Source organism: Monodon monoceros, unplaced genomic scaffold, assembly GCF_005190385.1.
Source record: "Monodon monoceros isolate NGI ecotype Baffin Bay Population unplaced genomic scaffold, NGI_Narwhal_1 Super_Scaffold_2, whole genome shotgun sequence".
Taxonomy (NCBI): Eukaryota; Metazoa; Chordata; class Mammalia; order Artiodactyla; family Monodontidae; genus Monodon; species Monodon monoceros.
In genome coordinates this window covers 10319062-10335459 of record NW_021703776.1, presented here as the reverse complement: position 1 = coordinate 10335459, position 16398 = coordinate 10319062, and the positions used below count along the sequence as shown (strand labels likewise).

The 16398-nt window shown below is 39.0% G+C and overlaps 2 protein-coding genes across 2 annotated transcripts; one reads left to right on the top strand and one right to left on the bottom strand.

The window, feature by feature from the left end:
- Window positions 1-307: 307 nt before the first annotated feature.
- Window positions 308-11203, bottom strand: PSMA2 (proteasome subunit alpha 2). Its single transcript, XM_029234464.1, has 8 exons — window positions 11146-11203; window positions 7460-7536; window positions 6291-6423; window positions 4739-4861; window positions 3940-4021; window positions 2363-2436; window positions 1207-1264; window positions 308-1119 (listed from the first exon to the last, which is right to left on the bottom strand). The coding sequence occupies exons 1-8, from the start codon at window positions 11184-11186 to the stop codon at window positions 1003-1005; spliced, it is 705 nt and encodes a 234-aa protein (XP_029090297.1). The 5' UTR covers window positions 11187-11203; the 3' UTR covers window positions 308-1002.
- Window positions 11204-11415: 212 nt separating this feature from the next.
- Window positions 11416-15678, top strand: MRPL32 (mitochondrial ribosomal protein L32). Its single transcript, XM_029232918.1, has 3 exons — window positions 11416-11555; window positions 12627-12808; window positions 15226-15678. The coding sequence occupies exons 1-3, from the start codon at window positions 11426-11428 to the stop codon at window positions 15478-15480; spliced, it is 567 nt and encodes a 188-aa protein (XP_029088751.1). The 5' UTR covers window positions 11416-11425; the 3' UTR covers window positions 15481-15678.
- Window positions 15679-16398: the final 720 nt, after the last annotated feature.

Below are 16398 nucleotides of genomic sequence, written 5' to 3'. Positions count from 1 at the left end.
AACTTGCCTAGATCATAATCAAGATCTTTAGAGCCCACATTTAAATCACAGAAATGCCCACGATCTCTGTTGGTCAGAACAGCGACATTCATAAACTCTAGGCTCTGTAAGCAAGACTAATGACATGATCTCTCTTATCCTACGATGCCTTAAAAACAAAAAGAGAAAACTAGGTGCTATGCCCCCACATGTAATGAAAACAGGCTTCAGGTACCCCCTCATCTGCCTGCCTCTATGAGCCTTAATTTGCAGTGAAGGTTCTTATTACACTGAGATTACGTGAACGAGGGAGAGACTTAAGCCATAATTTTGACATTTAAGTATTAGTATTTTATTTCCAGCACTCATCCTTGAGTTAAAAAGATTTAGTAGATTCTAGGGGGCTCTTTTTAAATACATTTACCTACTTGCGATGGAAAAACCAACAGGAACTAGCACACCATTTTTTATGTATGTACATATCTCCTATAGGAGACTGTTTGGCTTAGCACTCTTGGCAGCTCCAGTGCAATGTCACAGAGCATGCTAGGGTTTCACTGACACACACTGAATGGTGCCTGAAAAACATCTATGCTTCCACCTTGTCTCAGAATCCACGAAAGTCTGCAGATTCTCCCAGCTCTAAAAGCAGTGATGTTTACCGAAATCAGCATTTTGCTTTACTGAAGCAGACATCTGACAGCAAAGAGAGTAACAAGATTTGACTTAACCCAAACTGCATGAGGACTAAAGACAGTTTCACCATTCTGCTTTGCAATGTAGTTTCCAGAAATCAACTGTGATGAAAAGCAGGATATAACTATGTTAAAATTTTACTAATTCCTAAAAAGCAGGAAGTTGAATTTAACGGTTTATTATGATTTATAAGTCTCATTTTAAAAACATCAGTCCATCAAACCATGTAGAAATAAGTATGCAAAAAGTCTGCAAAACAAAAACATACTTTAAACATGTTTAAGTAGAGAGGTTATCTGAAATTCCAGATTTTCAGTCACTTCATTGTTATGCAATGGCAGCCAAGTAATCCTTAACTTCAGTTGGAGTCAGCCTCCTAAATCCGGCTTCATTGCAGATTCCAACTTCTATGTTATCTTCTGTCATCTGCCCTTCAAAGCTTTCCTGATCAAGAGGGAGGGAAAAATTTCAATTTTCTAAGCAGTTAATTACACAATCACTACAAATCCAACTGTTAGATATTGAACTAACCTTTAGGGTTAATATGGCTGTATGAATGGCATCTTCAAGTTCCAGATCTTCATTATATCTGAAGAATTTTTTGAAAAAAACCCAATGATTTACGGCACTATTAACATTATTTATGACTATGTAAACACAATGATAGCAACAGCGTAAGATTTCTAAAACATCTAAAACACTCTTAAAAATATTAAGTTACAGATTAATTCTTTTTGTCACCTCACTGAGCTAGCTGCCCCCAGATAAGAAATTGACAATTATTTGGTGTGCATTCCCGACATCATGAAGAGTGTAACCCTAACGTGAGTTTATTTTAGGAAACTTCCTTAAGTATAAACATTTTAATACAATCAGAGTGTGGTGGCAATATTATAACAATTTATAAAAATAAAGCAGAGAAATCAGACTTCTGCTAAAATTTCTTATGTTTTTTATGTTTGGAAGACTCACTAATATGTAGAAGGAAAAAAAATTGCTTTAAAATCCGAAGCTTATTTAAATTTACCAATTAATCCCGAGTCTAAGATTTTTAAATAATCTTAACATGAATATTACATGAAAATGTACTGAGAAGGTTCATTTGGTGGTTAAAATCAATTGCGAACTCGTCCCATTCAAAATGTAGGACATTTTTTGGTGGGCTACAATAATGCTGAGTCTAGAATACAGCTGGAAGTAAGGGAGAGCAGTCTGCTGTGCTGGCAGGACAGATTTTTACACATCGCTCTGCTTTTTATCAAGTACATACATCACAACTTTAATCCACCATCAACACCGGGTTTCGCTTCACAATTTCTTTTTTTTGTAATCGTCAAAATGTAAGCTGTTATCACTTACATCATTTAAAAATTTTCCTCCCCAATTTTTTTACTCCAAATCCAATGGTCTTTTTTTTTTTGAGATAGTAGGAAAAATGAAGTAAAAAAATAATATTTAGGAAAAAAAGCATGAGAATGCAGAAAGAGACGTTCGTAAGAAATGAATATTACCACTTAATATATTGAAGGCTGGGGAGCCAGAGTAGAGAAAAGTTTGTTTGTTCTATCAGGTAAATAGGCTTGAATACACAGTCATACAACAAATTTGTTTAGATTCATGGTATTATTTAAAGAGAGCTGAAAACTGTAAAGTAAGTTTGCTAATGAATCTAGTTTTATAAGCCCACCTTTTCTCAAGGAAAGTTTTCCCATTCACATAGTTCTTTCCCATTGCTGTGGCTTTCCAGGCAAAGTAAGCTCCCTAGTCAGGAAGGGAAGAGGAAAAGAACATTTTAAATCATTAACCTAATTACTTAGGATGCTGACATTTATGTCTCACTTCAATAATTCGTCTCTAACTTCTAAGGTCACAAAATATTTACTGGAATGCAACGGAATACGCCATAAAATACGTTAGTGAGATAAATAACAGAAAGGCATGAAGAAACTTTTGGAGGTTATGGAGAAGTCCAGCATCTTCATTGTAGTGATGGTTTTCTCAGGCATTTACATACATCAAAAACCCCACAAACTGTACACTTTAAATATGTGCAACTTATTGTACAAAATTTATGTAAAAAAAAAAGAAACTGAGGTTAACTCAGAGCAAATAATCACAAATAATATTGTAGCTTACTAGGACTGAAGGGCTCTAGAAATCTGTCATATATATCTGAAAAATGGTGACCAGTTCTTCACAGCAGCAGCAAATAAATTAAAAAGACACAGCTTTGCATTAAAATTTTTCAAAGGTGTTGATATTTTGTAATCTAATGTTGAATGAAAGCAGCAGCAGTATGTCCTATATAACATGACTCATCTATTGAAAAAATACATACACACACATACACACAGACACTGAAAGAAACAGATGAAACCTATTTTAAAAGAACCAACTGCCTTTTAGACACAACAGGGGGAAAAGGGCAAAAGGTGAAAGCTGGATGCCAGTGATGCTGGCTCTGCTACCCCCACGAAAGGGAGGTAAGAGGGCATGCCACTTAGCTTCAGAAGCTCGGATATGGGGTAGCAGACACTGTCAAAGTTCCCTAAATACTTAATTTTTCTGATTTAAGTACCAACCAAAATTTTTTTTTTTTTTTGCCTTTTCAGGTTACAAAGCTAGTTTGAATTGAGTGAACTTGCCATTATCTAGTGATCTATAAACTATGAAAGATCAGTTTCTAATCACGGGTTTTTTCTTTCAGGTCTCCTCACAGCAAACATGAGTGACAGATGTGAGACACGTGGAGGAGTGGTACCCTCTACAGACACCTGCTAACCTGAACACCAACCTTCTGCTTTAGAGCAGACAACTCACCCATTTTGCAAAACATCGAATTCAAGATGGACATCAATATTTGTACAGAAAGAGTCACACTGAAGTCAGCCCCAAGATTAAACTGACTGCGAAGGGCACCGCCCCCACCCAGACCCTTACCTTTAATTATAATTTTTTAAAAGTAAAAGAATTCCACAGATTTAAAGAGACTTGATAACAACTATTTCAACTAATCATTCAAGGTATGTGAAGTCAAGCAACATACCAGAAGAACACGGGGGGCAGAACTAAAGTGGCTTCCTTATCAGAAGACTGAATTACCAACATTTTAAACGTGCAAGTGAATATATACTACTTCTAAAGCCCAAATGAAAAACAAAAAGAGAAAATACTCTAATTTTTAAGCTTTTTATGGCTTCTACTTTTACTAGATATTCAAAGAGCCCTTCGACAAATCCCTCAAATACATCTAATGATACTTACAGATGGATCTGACTGAAATAAATATGGTCGCCCCTCATTCCAACCACAAATAAGTAAAGAAACTCCAAATGGACGAACACCACTGAAGAGAGAGAAATGAAAATTACTTGCCATCTTCATGGTGTTAAAGTCAACCCAAGCTAAGAATTTATTAATACCCTCAAGTAAAGTAAGTGATCAGGTAAACCGAATTAGACTTCTAAGCTCCTTAAAAAGTATTTAACACCATTCTAAACAAATCAATTCAAAATGAATTTTCTTTATGGTACTGAGAAAAGACAGTCAAATCATTTTGGTAAATGGAGTGATACAAACATCAGGGTTAATAAGTGTGGAGTAACAGTGTCCTAACAAAATGACACATTTCAACAAACGCAGCTTTTCCACTGGCTTTACAAATCAGCACGCCCAAGCTGAAGAACACTGGAATTAAATAAATACGGTGCGTCAAAGAGTTACTGCTTTCATCACGTGCTTATAATCATTTCTGGTTAGAAGAGAAATTTGAAAGCAGCAATGACTGTCTGCCCATACAGAAATGTTTTTAATTACTAGCAAAAGGACTTTATCTCGCAGTTGGTTTCTGCTACTATACGAACAGCAAGAAAACATTCCCATTTTCTCTTTAAAAAAATATTTCGGGTCCAGTTAAGATCAGAAATGTTCATCATAGTGATTTTCTCCACTGATTAAGGAAATATAGGAATACTAAGCCCTCTTTTTTTTAAAAAATACGTCTACTCATAAAATGATTTTTTTTCTAATTCATGACACATTTAAAGTAATAAAATCAACCTACCCTGACTGGGTGTATTCTTGCATCACGGAAGCTACTCTCTGTACCAGCTGAGCTGTGGGAATGGGCTCTTGGTAAACGAGATAGTACTGTTGAGCTAGTTTTCGAGCTCTGTGCACAAGCACTCTGACAAACAGAAAAGAAATAAGATTTAATTAAAATTCAGATGCTTTACTATCTAAAGACTCATTCTCCTTCTGTAGGCATATACCTATAGCACAAGTGTGACACGTATCTCTAATAGTAGCTCTTCGCTCTAAGCCAGTCTTGTCCTTAAATCTGATTATGGTTAATTTACAAGAAAATAGCAGAGCATCACCGAGGAGACAAACCATAGATGAACAAGAACAAGGCAAAAGGAAGGAAACTATGGACTGGGGGACACCCATTAGCTTAGCAGCCATGGCTCTAGCGTATGCAAGAACTTTATATCTCGCCACAGCGTCTTCAAGATTGTGCGCCCCTTATCCCAAGGGCAGGCACCTTGCCTTTTTATATTTCACTCCAGGCAACAGGCTAATACGCACACACACACGTGTTCAGGCGTATGTTTCTCATTCTGCCTCAATCTTGTTCCACAGATTGGAATTCAAAGGGTACCTCCCAGAGATGAATGAACAGCGTGAAACTAATTATAACTTAAAAAAATGTAAAATTTGTCAAAAGTATAACAATTAAATATACTAGCAAGAGAAGCAGGATTTACCTTTACCTGCTCGCGTACTAATCTGAGCTCTGCACATTATCCCTCTGAACAATACTCCTGTGGTGTCAGTTTATTCTGTGAGTGCTAGTACACTGCAGTCTCCCTTCCGTGCAGTGGTAACAGGATCCACTGTAGTGAAGCCTGATCACATGCCAGTGACACTGGTGCTTTTTCTAACTCATGAAATTTTGGCTCTACCCATCTTACTCCACAAAATCAAGAATGAAGTAATAATATTCCTTTTGCTTCTTAAATGACAAACAGAAAGCTGCCAATCTCTTTAAACCTGCTGGCACCCTGATGTAACAGGATTACTCTCTTCCTGTGAAATATCAAAGGAGTGATTATATAAACATCTGGATCCACACTGGCTGTCATACTCCACAACTTTCAGTGGCCTTTTGAGAATCCTGTCCCTTTGCTAAAAACAGAAGTAAATAAAATGAGGTTAAGTCTGGATGGTATGCTTTCTTTTGCTGTCTGACAACTTAAAAAATATACAGTTTATTATAACATGTATTGCTTTTGTCGTTTTTAAAATACATTTAGAGAACAGCAAAGCCCTTGCTGAGCCCTTGGATAGTAGAAGAGGTATTATGATCAGAAGGGAAAACCACTGAACAGAGATGAGAGGGGTAAGTGTCCATCTCCTCTTTTACGACTGAGTGGCACTGAGCTCTTCTCCTTCAAATAAGCCCCAGTCTGTCTCATACTAGCAAACTAAGTTCAGCTGCCAACGATGAGAAGTTGGGAGATTAAAGGAAAAACATCCTTTGATTTTTCTCCTCAAAGTATAGATTACAAGGAATTCATGAGATGGTGAGAAAAAGAATAAAGGGTACAAGGTACCTGTAATCTGGGCCCATGCCGCTATACACCAAACCTATATGCTTGGTGATTGGTTCCACTTTGTGGACACTTCGCTCGTCATACAAAATGGATTTCTGTTTCTTCTCAGTTGCCAAGACCACACCATTTGCAGCTTTAAAAAAAAGAAGACTTAAATGTTATTTAAAGACTCTGCTTCAACAGTTTTCTAGTTGCGGAAGCATTTCAGCCAAACTCCTTTATTTCTTCTTATTTATAAAACCTTTTCTTCTGGATTTCTATATTAAAATTACCCAAGGAAAGGTAAATCAACTTTCCCTCAATGGTCATCTGGATTGCACTAAGAAGTCCCTCAGCTAAAGGTATTACACAACTTTTCTTAAGAAAGAGTCCGTATGTTTCAAAATAATGGAATTCTGCCTACTTGGCCTACTGTTCTTATAATCTGAAATTTTACAACCAATGATATGTTTTTTGTAAGTTATCTTATGATTAACCTTTTCTAAGTTATGGAAAGAATAAAAACTGCCAGAGAACAGTGATACATAATCAGTGGAAAAAACAAAAGAATACTCAGCTTTCTGAATAGGAAAGACTATTTGTGGGTTATCACAATAGATAAAGGTGTTATATTTATTTTGAAAAAAAATATTCATCTTCTTTGGCTTATTACTTTCTTTAAACATCAAAATACTGTAGATTAACAAAAAGAACTGTTGGGACTTCCCTGGTGGCGCAGTGGTTAAGAATCCGCCTACCAACTCAGGACACGGGTTCAAGCCCTGGTCTGGGAAGATCCCACATGCCACGGAGCAACTAAGCCCGTGCGCCACAACTACTGACCCTGCGCTCTAGAGCCCGCGAGCCACAAGTACTGAGCCCATGAGCCTAGAGCCCGAGCCTGTGCTCTGCAACAAAGAGAAGCCACCGCAGTGAGAAGCCTGCACACCGTAACAAAGAGTAGCCCCCGCTCGTTGCAACTAGAGAAAGCCTGCGCACAGCAACAAAGACCCAACGCAGCCAAAAATAAATAAATAAATAAATTTATAAAACAAAAAAACCCAAAAAGAACTGTCAAAAAATTATGCTGCCACAGCTATTTACTTTTACATTAATTACCTATTAATTCCAAAAGAACACATTATGACAACTAATAACAGGAATCTGAAATGAATGAAGCATTTAATTACCTTTAATTCCCACTGAAGGGGCTCCTCCAGCTACAGCAGCCAAAGCATATTCAATCTGGACAAGTTTACCAGATGGGCTTAAAGAGAAACAAAGGTATTGCTAAATTCACATTCTCAAATACTTATTAGAGGAACACCTCTGAGAAAGGGCAGGTAAGTAGGCCAAATCCATTAATCAAGCATTAAGGAATAGCTGGGCTTTGAAAATTTATCATGAAGTTGTACGGAAACTAAGTTTATTCATAGTGTAACACTAATCTCTTTCCTTAGGTTGTTTTTTCTTGTCTGCCCCTTAAAGCAGCATCATTACTGTTGCCTTTCACCACTTACCAACCTTGTGACTTTGGGCAAATTACTTAACCTCTCTGTGTCTCAGTTTTCTCAACTGTAAAGGGGATAATAGGAGTATAGTAGTTACCTATGAATATTTCAAAGGTTGTTGTGAAGATTAAATGAAGTGATGCCTTTTGTTCCTGGCACAAAATTAGCAGCAAGCAAATACCAAATAGTAATATTATTAAGAACATGTATGTGTCTGTTAAATACCAAATAACAGCAAATAATCCATGTGGGTGGTGTTAAACATTTTATAAAGCAGACATGGCCTAAGGCATAAAACCTAGATATCAGTCACAACAAGGTATCTGCTATATAATACAAAACTATTTCGAGATGCCATGAGCTGGTTATACTTAATATTTCTGGTTCCATGAGTTTGGCAGCCAAATGCTACTAGCTAGGCCCAAACTGGCTTTTTAGGTCACATTTTATTTCAACCTAGCTGTTGAGTTAGAACAATTACTATAAATGTCACCAACCTTTCTATTTTATTGACAAAGTCCTTGAATGAAAAGTAATTTGTCCAAAGTGACACACAGCTAGGTCCACATCTCCAGTCTACTACTGAAAATATAATCTTCGGTTTCAGAAGGTCATCTGTTTTATCTTCACAAAATTATACTCTCTTTGTCACTCAAGTCTCAACTCACACCATCCCATCTTGCTCCAGACACACAACTACTCTTAACATTCAAAAACCCCTCTGACAAGCTAATCCCTCTGCCTGCAATGCACTTCACCACTGTCTGGTGAACTCCTTCCAAGTCATCCTCCGATCCTTAGTAGAAATGTCATGTCCTCAGGGAAGCTGCCCTGACCACCCAGACTAGGTTGAATCCCACACACTCATACCTATACTGTCCTATGCTTCCTCTTTGGCTAAGATTCATCACACTTGAATTATTTTTTCAACATTTACAAAGTGTAAGCTCTGTTCAGTCAGTACTCCAACACACAGCCTATGACCAGGTTCATTTGACTGACAGACACACATCTAGACCTATTTAAGGAATAAGCCTAGGGGCAGCAGTTTAAAGACTGTTAAATGACAAAATTAGCTGACTTGAGCAGAATAACAGCAATAAGCATTTACATTTTTTAAATTAGGCTGTACGTGTTTTCCTTTAATGGTCCCTATTTCGATAATCATATCATGACTTTCTGGGTCCATCCAGCTTTCAATCATTCTTCAATACCTAGTTCAAATACCTCTGGGGACATTTTAAAGGATTAGGTAAACTTAAAAGTTAGCTTTTCTTCTGCTGCCATAATCACACATGTACACTTCTGTCATTGCATCTTTCCGTATGAAAGCTCACGAACCTGGGAGCTCACCGAACTATCAACCGTCTTTGTATTCAATCATGCCACTACCCAATTCCAAAGCAGCAGCATCTCTACCGGGGATAACTGAAATAGCCGTCTAACTAGTTTTCACCTTTTCCACTCTTACTTCCCTTCCCCCACCCGGAGTTACTTTTGTACCATGTCATTCCCCATTTAAATCCTATAATAACTTCTTGGTTCACTTACAATAAAAGCTCCTTACTCTGGCCTACAGGGCCCTGCAAAATTGGCCTGACCCATGCTAAGTCTCTGCTCATTATACTCTAACACACTGGCCTTCTTATCAGTTCGGTCCTTCTCAACTTTGGCACTTTCATACATGCTCTTCCCTCTGTCTGCAACTCTCTCTACCCCTAAATCTTCAAACAGTTGGCTCCCTTTCATCTTTCAGTCCCCCAGAACACTGGTCTTTCCTGACTACCCAATCTAAAGTTTTGTTCCTTCTTTCTCCCTCTCTTGATAAAAATTCCTGAGTAAAGGAAAAACATTCTTCAGAATGCATTAGTAGGCACCGATTTGTTTATCCACTTATTGTCAATATCCCCAACTAAATGTAATCCACAAGAACACCTCCTATAGTATAGTCTCTTGTCATTCCACCTTTAGTAGTTTAACTCTGAGTACTCCAACAGGCTGGAAACAGATTTTTAATCTAAAACAGAAATGCACTATCATGTTAAAAAACAAAAGACTGTGTTTTAATAAGGAAATTTATTATAGAAAGATTCAGTCCCTGCTAACATATGGTTGTTTTATGTCTCAGCTCCACTAGGATTACACTCTCTTAAAGATAAAGGTCCAGGTTTGCTTTGTTCACGAATATGAACAGTGACTACTTGGCAAACATTGCTCCCTATTGTTGTATACGATGAGACCTTTTATTAAAAGAAAGGTATTTTAGCATTTTAAGAAGACGTCGCACAGTAATGGAAAGTGTATTAAATTTGTCGTCAGAAAGAACCCAGTCTGAATGTTAACTCAGCTACTCACCTATGACCAGGGACGAGTTATTTAATTTGCCTGAGCTGTGGTTAGCTCATCTGCAAGGTGTTGAGATAACATTTAACACAGATGGTAGCCCAAAGAGATGGACTAAGCTCCACCCACACAGAAAGTCCTCAACAAGTCAGATGCGACCCGCCTTCAGCAGTCAGATAAGAAAACATTTTAATTAAACGGGGCATCACTGGTCTGTAGGAAAAAGGCCAAATTGAATCCTTCTCCAGTCGATTTATTAAATCCTTTGGGGACAGTTTTCTTACATTGGGAATGATGATAGTTTAACTCAAGTTTACTTTGAAAAATATACTTATCTACCTGTTCTAAAATAAAAAAGCCTACAATCTTTTTTTTAAATAAATACATCCCCTTCCCAAAATAATAGCCAAAACGCAAATGTAGCCTAGTAGTTTGGCGCCTACAAAGACTAGAGAATAGAAAGATAAATAACGCTTTCACTTTCAGTCCTTAAGCTTCCAGTAGGGGCACCAAAGAAAAGGAAAGCGGGAAGAGGTTTCGAGAGACATTAGTGCCAAATGGAGACTAAGACTCGGACCAAACTGTAAAGTTAGGGCTTTCCGAGAAAAAGGGCCCCCATAGATCTGACCAAGATTCCGAGCTCCAGAAACTCCCGAATCAGGCCTACTTCGGTCAGGAAGGAAATCCTGAATTCTGAACGGGACACCCGGAGACAGCTAATGCAAAGCTACTTTCTTCCCTAACCTCCAAAGCTAAAGAAAATCCCTGGGTGACGGCCTCAACCTCCAGCAGCGTCAAGGTCGCCCCGGACCCCCCGACTCGCGTTCCCACGAACCCCAGGCACTACTGCTCCCCAGGCCGCGGGAGAGCCCTGCAAATGACTTTGCAAAGTGGCATTTCCACCCCCATTCCCTACTGGGCCCTCCGGAAGCACCAAGCCAGAGACCAGGACGGTAAAAACCGGGTCAGCAGAGTTCCTGCAACCTCGGTTACGAGGAGGACGTCCGGGGCCCCTTCCATACCTGAATGTAGTCAGCGAAAAGCTGTAACCACGCTCCGCCATCTTTACCCGAAGACCCAGCGCACTTCCGCACACATGCGCACTGCGGCCCGTTTCTTTTCATTTCCCCTCCCCGCGCCTTCCTTTCCCTCTCTCTGATTGGAGGAAAGTCAGAGACGCTTCAGGGGCATGCTGGGAGTTGTAGTTCTAGGTGCGCGTTTGCCCGACTCTGCGTGTGTGCGCATGCTCGAGGTAGGGGCGGGACCCAGCGGTTCGGTGGGAGTGGTTTACGGGCGAGCAACATGGCGCCCGCCATGCTGATGCAGAAGGTTCTGCTGTGGCCCGCAGCCCAGGGACTCCTCCGGAACTTTTGGGAGCAACTGCAGCGGAAACTTCGGCAGAGCCGGCCAGGCTTTCCCAGTCCTCAATGGGGTACGTGGAGAGGGGTGGTGGGGAGGGGACCCCAGGCAGAGTGGTGGGCACCGCTCGTGCTCTGCCCTGCTTCCGCGTCCTGATCTTCGGCCACGCGTTTTTAAAGGGAAGTGTCTTGGTTGTTAAAATTGTCATTGCTTTGACATTTACATTCCACTCGATTTCCAAGGTATCCCGAACGTAATAATGATAATACCCAGGCAGTCTGAACCGTGAGCCCCCTATATGTCAAAGCCTACATGTGCTTCCTGAGATAATCTCCACAACAATCCCATTAGGTGTCTCCACTTTTCAACTGAAGAAGTACAGAAAGGTCTCAAGGTCACACAGACCTTCCAGAGCCTGCGCTATTACATCAGGCTATGCATAGCAATACTTTTAGATATATTGACAAGGAATACAAGTTGTTAAGTGTTAGACAGCTTTGTATATTTTTAAGCGTTCCTAAAGTCAAAAGAACTGTTGCAAGTCTGAGGAATATTGCAAAGAGACGGTAAAGGAATCTCTCTGATTTTATAAACAATTTTAAAAACAAAAGTGAAATGTTGATGCTCACATAAATAAATTAATATTCTACAAAGAGTGATGAGCTAGTTATTTTCCTTAGAGAACTGACGGGGATTGAGATTAAATATTATGAAGAACGAAGTGACTTAAAGGGCCTACCAGGATATGACTGAGGAGCTAACCCAATTTGAATGTAATATAAAAGGGCAATCAACAGTTATCTCAGTGCCAGTAGGAAGTGGATTTTGGAAATCTCAAGCTTAGATTTATTCATGTTTACCACTAAACCCCTGAGTTCTGTATTATGAGAAACTCTTGGTAGAATTTAACCGATTCATTTAAGCAGGTGCCACTAAGAAAAATTCTGTGTTCTTTAAAATTACTTTATGTGTGAGCTTTACTATATTTCAGTAGCTACTAAGGTTTCCTGTTAAATGCCTGTTGAGTGTAATATTTTGTATGTGCCTTTTGATATACCATTGTTGATTGTTAAGGAGAATGATACCTGTAAATGGTCATTTAGAAGTTAGAAACTGATTCTGTATCTCCATGTTTGTTTTGTAGGACCAGCATTAGCGGTCCAAGGTCCAGCTATGTTTACAGAACCAGCAAATGATACCAATGGAAGTAAGGAGATTTCCAGCTTTTTGGAGAACATCTTTTGGATGGCAGCTCCCAAAAACAGACGCAGCATTGAAGTTAACCGGTGTAGGAGAAGAAACCCTCATAAGCTTATTAAAGTTAAGGTAAGATGGTGATTTTTTGTTGGTGTGCTTTTTCTCATGTCCACCACCGCATATTCTCTTGGTTTATTCACATAACCCATGAGTGAATTATTTTCAGATCTTACATATCTACCTTCCTCTGGCCTAAATTAAATACAATATTCTCGTTATGTATGTGTGTGTATCTACTGTCTTGTAGCCTAAGTCTTAGGAACATAGTCAAGGAGGGAGTTTAGAGCCTGGACAGAGGACTGGGTTGTTAAGAGTCTATGTGACTTTTGTATTGTGAGCTGTGCCAGTCCTAAGCTGTGTGATTTTGAACCATATGTGAATAAACATTTTAACTATGGCAGACCCTAAAATTAAAGTCAGAAGCGTAGATCTATTCAATTATGGGGTTTTACTAGCCCTTACAGATTTATTCTGTTCTTCACCGTATCCAGTAAGGTACTGTGAAGGAAAATCCTTAGATAAGTAATAAAAATAGCTAATCTCTATTAAGTGCTAATGATGTATCTAAGCGCTTTCCATGAATTTTCTCATCATATCCTCACAACAACCCTCCAGAGTAAATATTGTCTTGCTAAGTTTTAGGATGAAGAAACTGAGGCAAAAAGAATTTGCCCGTGGTCTCAGACTTAAAAGGTGAAGCAGGATTTGAACCCTAGCAATCTCCTATTGAAGTCACATTCTTCTCTTGAAACTTTGTGTGTGTTCCTATCCTCAGACAGTTCTCGACCTCAGTGCTCTTCTTCCTCACCCCCCACCATGTCCCATGGGTACACTTTCTTCATTGATCTAGTAACAAAAATTTTAGCATTTCTTACCTTTTTTTAAAAAGTTTTATTTATTTTTGGCTGTGTTGGGTCTTTGTTGCTGCGCGTGGACTTTTCTCTAGTTGCTGTTGTCTTCGTTGTGGTGCTCGGGCTTCTCATTGCGGTGGCTTCTCTTGTAGTGGAGCACAGGCTCTAGGCACACGGGCTTCAGTAGTTGTGGCACACGGGCTTAGTTGCTCCACGGCACGTGGGATCTTCCCGGACCAGGGCTCGAGCCCATGTCGCCTGCATTGCCAGGCGGATTCTTAACCACTGCGCCACCAGGGAAGCCCAGCATTTCTTACCTTTGATCTGTTAATTTATGGCTTTAATAGCCGTGATTTGAGTTCCTGTTTACTCCACGGCATTCCCCAGCAATGGGGCAGTACAGATGGAACTCAAGGACAGAAAATGGACTTTCATGAGCCTCCACGTTCAGTATTAAACCAAACCCTTAGAACTTAAGCTCTAAAGTATTATTGAGTCACAGTTGGGACCAGATTTAAAATGTGCAACTGAAAAATACTTCATTAATTGAGGCACCAATAATTCATACAGTTTGGTTGAGAGAATTTAAGAGTTTAGGAATGCGATCTGTTACATGACTTCCCTGACTTTGTTTTTTCTGAGGGAAAAGAATAGCTCTCGTCTTGTGCATTCATTTCCTTTGGTGAATTGTTTTCTGCTACATATAGTGTGTTATGCTGAGGGATTTGTTAGGAAAAGGGCACCAAGTGACGGTGGGTATTTTTTCCATACCTCGAAGATGGATGTGCGATCCAGTTTTCCAGGTATTGGATTAAGATGAGAAGTCGGTGAGGCAAATGATTTGCAAGGTTTTTTGTTTCTTTCAGAAAATGGAATTCTTTTTGTCGTCTGCCTCACAGATGTTTGTAGATTAATCTTCGGAAGTGCTCAGAGTTTCTTTGATGTTTCCGTTTACTATTTTTCTTTATATTTCAAACCTACCTTTAGAACACAATGAAAGGACTTCTTTAGAGGTTAGAATTGTCTTATTAAAGTTGGGTAGACATATAAAACTCATGAAACCCTCAAATTGTAATATATAGGGAGTTTTACATTAAGGAATAATCAGTGTTAATTTATAGGAAGAAAACTCACACCACATACCAGCTATACTCCATACAGGAATTTGAATTACACTCTGATGACCAGGGGAAGCCAACTTGTGATGTGTTTATCACCTTGTTCTTCCCAGGATAGACTGAAAGAAAAAGTGAATTCCCTTTACCTTGGTGTCTTATTTAAGATGCTGGCTGTGTGGTTCACCCCAATGTGTTGATGGGCTCCTTATCAGATGTTTAGTTTTTGAGGATGGGGGAATGGAGTACCGTTTCACATAATAAGACTGTTGTATTTAAGTATAAATGTACCAGATTCAAAGTCGGTAGACCTGAATTCTAGTCCCAATTTTTCTACTAATTCAAATCAATGTGTGTCCTCAGTTTCCCTATTAAAATGAGGTTGAACTGGGTGGTCCTGTGACCTTGTGCGGCATGGACATTCCAAGAAAGTTTACATATAAGCCTCATTCCTGTCAGTGATGTGTGCGTTATATTGCCTCTTGTTAAAATGTTTTTGTTTGGTTGGGTTTTTTTTAAGAACAATATAGACGTTTGTCCTGAATGCGGTCACCTGAAACAGAAACACGTCCTCTGTGGCTATTGCTATGAGAAGGTGTGTAAAGAGACAGCGGAAATCAGACGACAGATAGGGAAACAAGAGGGAGGCCCTTTCAAGGCTCCTACCGTGGAGACCATGGTGCTGTACTTGGGGGAGACACCCTCCAAGCAAGACCAGGGCAAGAGGATCATCGAGCGAGAACGGAAGCGGCCATCCTGGTTCACCCAGGATTGACAGCAAACATGTTTCTAGACGATAACTTCACACAAGACGTTTCTCCTGAAAAAGAGGAAAATTCTTTGTTTTTATGTTGGTTGCTTGTTTTTAAATCATCAGCATAGCCTAAAACATTCTTTATAAGCAGTTAGTTTTTTGCGGGTAATTTGAAGAATGCATCAGGAGTAAAGTCTGAAAATGTTTGTTTATGCAGAGGCTCAATGGATTTATGTGTCTGTTTCTATTATACTATGAAGTTTTAGTGAACAGAATTTTCAGGACAGAAAAATAAAACATAATTTAAAATTCGTAGCCAGAATTATGCGTCTGGGCTCTGGTTTTGTTTGTTTGCCACTGGTTTTTCTTACAAGAATACTTACACAAATGCTTTTGTTGAAGTAACACCTGAAAATAGGTTATTTAAATTCTGGGTATCACTTTTTTAAGATGGTAGATGTAGCAGTAAGAAAAAGTTTGTTCTGTTTGGTTTTTTTGTTTGTTTGTTTTAGCAAATTAAAATGGCCTCTGTATGGCACTTTATAGGAGATATGTTCGTTTACTTAGAAGTAGTTCTTGACATTTCGCATTAAATCAAGATGACATTCAGAATTCATTAGATGGCTCATGAGATCTGTAATTTGTAGTCCTGGGAGAGAGATCCTTTAAAGGAGATGTGAGTGAATTCAGTAGCACACAGAAAATGTGCTGAGGGGGTTGCCCTTGCATTTTCCTTCTAGGATGACCTTTTAGTTTATTTCACATTTCATCATATTTCTCTCTATAGAAATGGCCTTTTTAACTTAACGCAATTCATTTCATATTTCCGTCTCCTTCGCCCGTTCCTGTGTCTACCCTGAGTCCAAGGTTTGCTGTTTCCTGCCTCGCTGAAAAAAATAATAAAAGTGAGGTAGCGTATTAAAACAGAAAGTAAGAGAA

Excerpts from the sequence above, each read along its gene's own strand:
- PSMA2 (XM_029234464.1), bottom strand. The coding sequence starts at position 11,186 with ATGGCGGAGCGTGGTTACAGCTTTTCGCTGACTACATTCAG. Across the intron at positions 4,022-4,738 it reads CAAGAATACACCCAGTCAGG|TGGTGTTCGTCCATTTGGAG; the intron begins GTAGGTTGATTT and ends CTCTCTCTTCAG. Across the intron at positions 2,437-3,939 it reads TATTTCAGTCAGATCCATCT|GGAGCTTACTTTGCCTGGAA; the intron begins GTAAGTATCATT and ends CTTCCTGACTAG.
- MRPL32 (XM_029232918.1), top strand. The coding sequence starts at position 11,426 with ATGGCGCCCGCCATGCTGATGCAGAAGGTTCTGCTGTGGCCCGCAGCC. Across the intron at positions 11,556-12,626 it reads CTTTCCCAGTCCTCAATGGG|GACCAGCATTAGCGGTCCAA; the intron begins GTACGTGGAGAG and ends TTTGTTTTGTAG. Across the intron at positions 12,809-15,225 it reads ATAAGCTTATTAAAGTTAAG|AACAATATAGACGTTTGTCC; the intron begins GTAAGATGGTGA and ends GTTTTTTTTAAG.